At 31.0% G+C, this 9,637-nt stretch overlaps 1 protein-coding gene across 1 annotated transcript; it reads right to left on the reverse strand.

Moving 5' to 3' along the window:
• Positions 1 to 1,497: 1,497 nt before the first annotated feature.
• LOC107062340 (two-component response regulator ARR14-like) lies at positions 1,498 to 4,689 on the reverse strand. The gene is made up of 5 exons (XM_015312874.1): positions 4,569 to 4,689; positions 3,447 to 3,914; positions 3,159 to 3,235; positions 1,626 to 2,390; positions 1,498 to 1,551 (listed from the first exon to the last, which is right to left on the reverse strand). The coding sequence occupies exons 1-5, from the start codon at positions 4,687 to 4,689 to the stop codon at positions 1,498 to 1,500; spliced, it is 1,485 nt and encodes a 494-aa protein (XP_015168360.1).
• Between the last annotated feature and the right edge of the window lie 4,948 nt (positions 4,690 to 9,637).

Genomic DNA, 9,637 nt, shown 5'->3' on the forward strand with positions numbered 1-9,637 from the left:
TCCATCCCAGTTATAAGAATATGTCCTGTGATCTCAAGAAGCATTACTTTTGATGTGGGATGGAGAGGAACATTTCAACATTTGTGGCTAAGTGCTTAAACTTTCATCTGGTGAAGTACATGCACTAGGGGTCAAGTGGTTTGACCCAACAACTATCCATTCCAGAGTAGAAATGGGAGCACATAGATATGGACGTTTTTGTAGGCTTTCCATGTACTTTTTGGAGTTTTGATTTTAATTGGTTGATCGTGGATCGATTAACTCATTTTCTACTGGTTCAGACGACCTACAATTTAGAGAGATTGGCTCGAATTTACATTAAGGAGATTGTATGTTTACATAGGGTGTTGGTGTCTATCATTTCACATCACGGTACTCTGTTATGCTAATAATTTTGGAGGTCTATTTGGAGAAGTTGGGTACCCAAGTTGAGTTCAGTATGGCTTTTCATTCTTAGAGTGACAACCTGTCTGAAAGGATTATTCGGGTCTTAGAGAACATGCTTCAGAAATGTGTTATTACTTTTGGAGGTTAGTAGGACCAGTTTTTTCTCTAAAGGAAATTGATTATTATAATAGCTACCATTCGATTATTCTAATGGCTCAATTTGACGCATTGTATGGTAGGAGTTGTCGTTCTCTAACAGGGTAGTTGTAATGCCTTCAAGGATAGGATGTGGGGCACTGATTTTTTGTGTGATTCGATGGATAATGTTTGTATGATCTAGAAGTGACTTTGTATAACCTAGAGTCGGCACAAGAGCTATTCAGATTAGAGAGTTTAGACCCTGGAGATCACGGTGGGTGATCAGGTATTTTTGTGATTGTCGCCATAAAGGGTGTGATGAGATTCATGAGGAAGGGAAAGCTTAGAGCTAGGATTATTGTCCATTTTGATATTCTGAGGTAGATTAGAGATGTTTCTTATGAATAACATTTTTTATTGCTTGTGTAAGGCCTTTTACATTTCTTACAAATATTCCACTTTCAAATTATTAATTTTTCATAATTACTACACAAATGGCGTTTTTCCTCAAAAAAATATTATAAAGCTCCATAAAGGGGCTAAAGTTAGATTTTTTACTTAAGACATTTAAAGCAAAATATAAATTATGGTCTCTTATTCCATAGAAATCAATATAAGAGATGACATAAAAAGTAACTGTGATAGAAATGCAGATGAGGAAGACATAAAAGGATAAGTAGAAAGCTAAGTTAGACAATATTGGCGCAAGGAAGACTCTTCAAGAGCTTGAAGTTGAAAGGTAGAGAGACATTCTCAAATTCGAATGAGTATTAAAAATACAATCTCTTATTTTGAAGAAAACATTCCTTTCACTTTCCATAAGTTCTGGAAATCCAAGTCATATAAAAAAATAGTCCCCAGAAAATTAAAAATTAAAGATTGCAACCACTTGAGAAAAAAACTTTCACTATAGAAAGTCCTTATGATGAGTTCGAGTTGTTGCTTATAGCATTGGCTTATCATGTTGATGATTCACTTTGGAATTTTATCTATTCCTTGAAACTTGACACTTGGTGTCCCTGCCACCTGCATATGTAGAAAATTACTTTCTATATAGAATAGGTAAAGAGGAGTAAGCAAAGTCTGATAGAAGTACAAACCTGATCAAAAGAGTAAACTTGATCATACTCACTTCCATGTTCATTAGGTAGGATCGAACTTGAAGCTCCAATATCCTGATAGAGATCATCCATATTATGGAAATTCAAATACGCGTCACAATTTTCCCACTCATTTAAATCGCTTATGTCATTAGCACTTGTATTTGATGTTGCAACAACATTGCTTGGCACAAACTTGTTTTGTTCACCGATGTATTGCTGAAAATTAGTATTTGCTACTCCTGATCCATTGATTATCGCATTCCCACCATTCATATCAGTCATCATTGCACTAGTTGAATTTGTTGTTACATAGACTTGATTGAGACCTGAGCTGTAATCATTTTGAGCTTCACGATTCAAGTTGTAATCATGATTATCCCCACTATTGGATGCCATGTAAAAATTATTGTTAGTGCTCTCAATAATTGGGCCTTGCGAACCCAATAACAGGTCATGTTGTTGTTGCAGCCTACCACCATCATTATTTTGGCCCGACAAAAATGGACTGAGATGGTGTTGTTGAACATGAAGTTGTGGATGACAGAGTTGTTGCTCAGTTGAACTAGCATAAATATTGTTGGTATTAACTGGTGAGAACTCCGGGTCTCCATGAATTTGATTTGGTACATTTGTTTGAAGATCATGTATTCTCCCAAATATTTTATGGCTATTTGTTTCAATTCTTTGTTGGGAACCACTTGAAGATCCCTGTTGAATATATGTTTGCTCTTCTAAAGGTCTCCTTTGGTTGATACGACATCTCTGAAAGGAGAATAATCAAAGAAAAATTGGACTATGAAATTATTTATCATCGTAACTCATTTTTAAGGTATGTTTGAAATTCTTGAAATAAGTCTTTTTTAATAGTAAAAAAATTGTATTGGATAAAACTAAATGAAAAAATTATTTTCAGTTAAATTTGATGAGAATATTTTTTCAATGAATAGTCGCTACGAAAAATAGTTTAAATTAGCATCGAATAAGAGTGTTCTAAACATGTAATGGAAGTAATTTATAGTCCTCATATATTAGCGAGTGGTCTGATAAAACATTTGAATACTAAAGATGATATAATTTCCAACATTTACACGCAGAAGTGATGCAAAATTAAATTTTATCCCAATAAATGATTTGTGATACACCAACAATATAATCAATGAACTCTAATCAAGGGGGTCTGGGGAATGTACAGTGTAAGCAGACCTTAACATTATCTCGGGAGGTAGCTAAATGGTTTTTTTGATATAACATTAGTATCTAGATAATTGTAGTAAATTGATCTCACAAGTGTTGATGAAATATCATCCCAGGCAAAATATTTTCTAGTAACCAATAGTACAATAAAATAATTTGATAAAAAAATTAAACAAATACCCCTTAACAAAAACACACACACATACATATTCATGTGAAGTGTGTACGATTAAATATAATCCATTTATAATTAAGATATACCGTTTAAAAAAAAATGAAACAATAAATTTGTTCAGCTATTCGTGTGAAGATCCTTTAATTTTTTTAAGAATGTACCTGAAGATAATTGGCAACTTGCATCCTGGTAAGACCTGGCACATTCATTATCTCAAGTATCTTTTTTGGTAAGCAACCTACATGATCCATTAGAATGTACCTTTAATTTAATCACTATAACAATATTCCTAAATCAATATGAGATACATGTAAATAAAATAATCACTATACATTAACTACAAAAAAAATTAATGTACGTTAGCTATAAGTATGAATCTCAATATTCATTTCACTACATATATAGAAACTAATTGTAGAGAAATTTAATTAATAACAAGGTAAACTTACGTCCATCACCAAGTCGTTCCGTAGCTTCCTTGAATTTTTCACGGAGATCCACAGTCCATTCTATGTAGTCATTTCGTTTCAGAGTCTTATCAATACACGTACTTTGTCTTTCTCCATTGTCAATCACTTTTTTGCCTTTTCTGCATCTCTTGCTCCTCAATTTATATGTTCCTCTTTCAGTCTCATGGATACTAATAGTTTGTTCCTCATTATTAATAGACCTAATCTTCTCTCCAACGTGTCCTTTGTTTCCCACAATATTTTCATTACCAATATTATAAACATATTTCATGTGATCTCCTTTTGGATCAAGTCCTTCTCTCACTTTGTCTCTTTGTATTTTCTTCCTTAATACAAATTGCCACAAGTATTTCATAATATTTTCGTCAAGTGACTTTTCCATATACAAGTATGTTCCATTGTCAAAAGCCTTCTTTGCAAAGAGTTCATCGTGTTCATCACATACAACTGTAGAATTATTTTGATAAGTTCATAATAAGAATTAAATTATATTATACATCATGTGAATAGTTAATTTATTGCAAACTTTATATATTGTAACAGTAATATTGTGATAATAGAACTATATATCATATCACTATATAAAAAAGGAACGATTAGGATTGTATAACTTCTGTTTTTAAACAACAAAAATCTTCACTTATTGCATTTAATGATTGTCTATCAAAAGTTATTTTAGGTATGTTTGTACTATTTAGCGATGAATTTCATGGTTAATATTTTCTCGTAGTGTATTTACTAAAATAAATAACTTTAACCACCAAACAATAAAATCATATAAGATATCCATCTAAAAAGTATGTGATTAGTTATTTTCATTTATATAAACTGAATTTATATATTGTAACAGTAATGTAGCAAAATAACTATTTATTTTACAAAAACTATTATTTTGCAATGAATAATTCTTGTTGTTGAACAACAAAAATTCATTGCTAATCTTATTTAATGATATCTTATATTAAATTCACTTAGCTACAGACTAATTAACAACACATTAATGATGAACTTCACTGCTAGTTATTTATTTGTAGTGTATTAATTAAAATGACTGACCTTATCCACTATAACAGTAAGATGAAAGATAGAACAAATACTTACAGAGAGTGACAATATCTAAGGCATCTGCTTGTTTCAAGAGTTTAAAACTAAGAGAATCCGGTGAATGGACATTGACTATCACCACATCAACTTTTTCCTTTCCTTGTGAGAGAATTGACATTGCCACTGGAATCCTATCAACTGTTGTAACTGGATATATCCATGCATTTTGGAAGTCAATGATGAACATGGAAAGGATATATACACATATCTATCATTAAGAGGATTTGTTTATTTATCTTTGAAATTCAATTATGAAGTTTCATGTGATATTGCTTCACTTTACCCTATTCAATTGCATTTATCGATCAACTTATATTGTAATCGTTGTGTAACATATAATAGGTCAGATTCACATAAAACAATTATAAATAATATTATTCTATGTTAAATAATTTGATTATATGGAATATCAAAGATACTATTGGAGGATACTACTATTTATTCTAATTTATCTAATGACTTGTCAAAAATAAATAATCACTAAATAGATAAAATACTATCGAGGCAAGATATAATAGGATAGGGGTTAAGAGATAATTTTATTTCATGAATATGTAACTAACAAAAATGACCTTTTATTGTTGACATCAATAGGATAATTAATCCGATTTATTTGAAGATATTAATTGAAAGCAATCTATAAAAATCACATGTTATTACTTTTCTCATATATGATCATATTATTTTTCTTATTTATTGAGAATCGTATTTATGTATGGTAATTAAACTACAAAGAGTTAAAAGAAATAAGCTAACAAAAGAGTCTTAAACTATTATAGAATAATGAGCTGCAAATTAACAAAATACTCTTCTAGAAAAAGGTATTACATATAGTGAGTGAGGGTATACTTCTACACCAAGTATCTAACATGAAACTCTAACCCATAATTTAGGCATTGACTTTGTGTTTTAGATATTTCTAAAAGTGGAAAATGAATTTTCAAAAATATTCTTTATTCTATCATTTTGATTGTTGTTTAGTTACTTTTGTTTGTACTACAAAGTTACTCGCTTTATGTATGTATACTATCGGTACCTACAAAAGTAGCTTGCAAAGATATTCAAGTAAAAATGATTTAATACACCTTGGACGTGGAAGAATCAATCAATACTAATAAAATAATTGAGAGACAAAACAAAAAAATACAGAAAAAATCCATAATAACACACTTGAACTTAACTTTATTTTTTCCAAAAAAAAAACAAAAATTGTGGGGTTTGGCTACTAAAATTGTCAGTTATATACTTGTTTTTGCAAGGTAAAATAGTTCAATAGTTCCATCGTTCTAAGATAGTTTTCGAGTATAGTAAGATAATTGTAGAATTTATCGAATTTTTAAAAAAATTATGAAAATGGTCTATTGTCTTACCAAATTTACGTAGAGGTAGTAATCAAACTGTAGTTAGGGTTGAGCCAAAATGAAAAATAATATGTGAAACATAGCCATTAAATTATATTTAAATTTGTTAATTTCAAATTAAGGAAAAAACTATTTTAAAATATAAGGTGCACGTACTTAAAAGGATGAAATAAGAGGCATGTATTTAAAACATTTAAAAACTTATTTTAAAAAGCAAAAGAATTTGTTCAAATACGAAATGGGGGGGGGGGGGGGAGAGGAAAAAAAAAACAATAGAAAGGTAAAAAATAAGGATAGACACATCAACTCTTATCATGCCCTCTCTTCCTTTTTATCTCCCCTCCCATCACCCTAATCTTGTGCCTGCATAACTAAAGTGAATCTATTTTTTTTACGATTAGAGATAGATCTGTAAAAATTAAAAGATCTACACCTAAAAAGAATTTTTGAGGGATTTTATTCATCTTTTCGTACAACTCTATTACACTCTAGGTCAATTGACAAAGAACGATTTTCTTATTTTTTGTACAAAAAGACCAAGTGAAACACATATGTAAGTTGATTAAATAAGTAAAATTAACTTAATACTATTTCTCACCCTTCCCCCTTTAAAAATCATAATCTTTGTGGAAGAAATTAGACGAGTGTGTAACATGCTTATAGAAAGAAGAAAAAATGCAGAATCTAAATTGTTTCTTTATAACAATACAAAACTCATTCTTAACAAGTAAAACAACATAAACAAACATAGAATTAGTGTTAAGACAACAAGGAAAAGAGATCCTAGATTTACAAGATAAACAAAATCTAAAATGGGAACGATGCTAAAATCACAGATGAGATATAAACATCATATCAATTAAATCATCAACAAAAGTAAAATCATATAAAATTTAGTCATATAAATAAACAAAATTTATGAGTTTTCTATAGGTTGCTAAGAGATGTTACCTTTATATTCATTGGACTCCAGTAAATCAGTCATCTTAGTATCAAACTTTGTGCCATGATGTACAAACATCACACAGATTTCTTCAATCAAGCCACAAAAAGGAGTTGTCATAGCATTAATTATATTATTTCTTCAATGATTTGAGAATTAGCCTCTTCTGACAAAACCATCAGGAGATACAAAAACCTAATTTGGTATATAAAAGGTTTAATTTAACAGAGAAATGACTAACTATTTTAGTAGGTGTGTTTACCATACAAATAATTTTAATTAAATACCAGATAGCCCCTCAAACTTGCAACAATTTATAAATTAAACACCTAAACTTAATTAGGCACTAGATTGAATTTTTACTTAGTAGATACTACGACTAAAAATAGAGGGAAATCCAAGAGAATTAAAACTTAAAAGTGAATCGATACAGAAAATTGAAGAAAATCCAACCCGGTCCATCCCTTTTTCTAAGATGTAAGTAATCTTTTACTGATTGACGGAGTTAAAGAAATCTAACGAGTATTAGTTATTTCTTTTTGAGAAAATAGTCTAAGGCCCCCCCCCCCTCCCCCCAACCTATACCCGGAATCCCAACTACACACTCTAACTTCACGGGTGTCCTATTACCCCCCTGAACTTCATATTTCTCTATTACGCTTAAACGTTGACCTTAACACATAAACCAAACAAATAGTCCAACGTGATTGCACGCGCCGGGTCCCCCACCTTTTCAACTCCCAATTCCCTTTTTTCCCCATTTCCCTCCTAAAACGTATAAGACCCAAAAATAATCCTTTGTCCTTTTCATCTCCTTCTCCATTTGCATATGCATTTCTGTTCATGATCGAAGGATTTTGTTGTGTATTTTCAACTTGATTTCGTAGTTTACCAACTGATTTAGCTTATTCAAGTTTTCATTTGCCATTTTTGATGAATTTTGAGAAAATTCAAAATTCAAATTAGAGACCTAAATAAGAAATTAGAGAAGATTACAAACCCTAAATTCAAGATATGAAGTAGAAATGAACATAAACAACTAAACCCTAATTATTTTTTAGAGAAAATTGTGATTTGTTTTACAAAAGGAACAAGAGTTAATGGTGGGGAAGAAGAAACAATGGTTTATTTAAGGGCGGGGAAGATGATTGTTGGAGAAAGAGGAAGTTTTCATCAAAATTCACCTTCTAGCACGCCTAGAGGAGGTGAGAACACTTCATATGACAGGTCAGTACTTAAGCGTGTAGAAAATAGAGAAATTTAAAGTTCTGGGGGGTAATAGGACACCATTGAAGTTGGAGTGTGTAGTTGGGATTTCGGGTATAGATTAGGGGGATTTTAGACCATTTTCTCTTTCTATTTTACAAAAATGAACAAAAACTATAAGAAAAAAATATTATTTTTCAAAGAGAGATTTCATGCAATCAGTCTTTTATTATTTTGTTTTGCAAAGACATAGGGATTCCATCAGTATTTGAAGTGGAAATTAAAGTTGAATAGTAGAAATAAAAATGACAAAAATATTTTATCGAAGAGTATGAGTGATCGAATATGAAGGGCAACTTTTATTGATAATATTATCTTTCTTTATTCTGTATATATCTTTCTTTCTTTTGTCTAAATAATTAATTTCAATATATATTTTTTTAGATAGTTTGGGCATGTGAAGATGAGAAATGATGACATGTAGATTTGCTCCCATTTGTGATTTGTTTAGCTTAATAATTACTATCCTCAATGTCTAATTTTGTCCTATTATGATAAAATATTGATGATTTGTAGCTACGAAGGTAAATTTATAGGGCATGGATTGATGTTTGAAGAAATGACATAAATGCAAAAAGAAGTACAAAACATACATTGTTGATCACTTAACAAGAAGGAAATATCACCAACTAAGCATGATCTTGCACAAAATGATAGTGCATGGCATTTATGTCTATCGAATTAGGTGCGCGGACTCCAATAGAGAAGGCGATAGACCGAATGAGAAAGGAGGCCTTGCAATAAACATCACCTAAATGAAAGTGTTAAAAGAAAAGAGTGATTTCTCGGTAGACGAACCAAGGTTGTTCTCGGACATTTGTCTAACGTCAAAGGCTAACTTAATCGAGTTCGCCTAATGAGGTTCAAACACCTTAAGCCTAGAGCATGAAAACACGAGCTGAGGAGTAAGAGGTAATTCACCAAACTAGCTCGGCAAGCTCGACTAATGTCGCTGATTGAGTCATGTATTGGGTTTTTGGGGCTAATTTTAGAAAATTATAAATAGCTCAAGAGAAAGAAAAGAAGGGATCATCATAGTTTGTCTGAAAAAATTAGTTTTGAAATAGAGTTTAGAGAGAGAACACTTTACTTTAGTTAAGTACACTATTTACCTTTTGGGGGTTTACAACTTTGTGCTTGAAACTGACAACCTGAAGTTGAATTTAAAGTTAGTTTACTTGTAATTACTAAATTCATGTTACCCATGTCTGCTTTGTTTAATGGTATATTTTTTAACTTTTTATGATGGTGCCTAAAACTCCAAGACCTAGGGGTGCAATTGTGAGGTTTTGTATTTATTTAAAGTAGTGAGTATTGTGCAATGCTCTTTTTTGCTGCTGTTCAGACATGAATTTTTTCTAATAAGCATGGAGTTAATTTATGGGTTAAGGTTGCAAACTTAATTCCTATTTCTAATTCCTGATTGATGCTCGAAAGATATTTGTCGGAGTGGGTAATTAGTCCAGTACTAGAAATTTAAGTTTTATATCTGTAAC

The sequence above is a fragment of the Solanum tuberosum genome, unplaced genomic scaffold (assembly GCF_000226075.1).
Source record: "Solanum tuberosum cultivar DM 1-3 516 R44 unplaced genomic scaffold, SolTub_3.0 scf00218, whole genome shotgun sequence".
Taxonomy (NCBI): domain Eukaryota; kingdom Viridiplantae; phylum Streptophyta; class Magnoliopsida; order Solanales; family Solanaceae; genus Solanum; species Solanum tuberosum.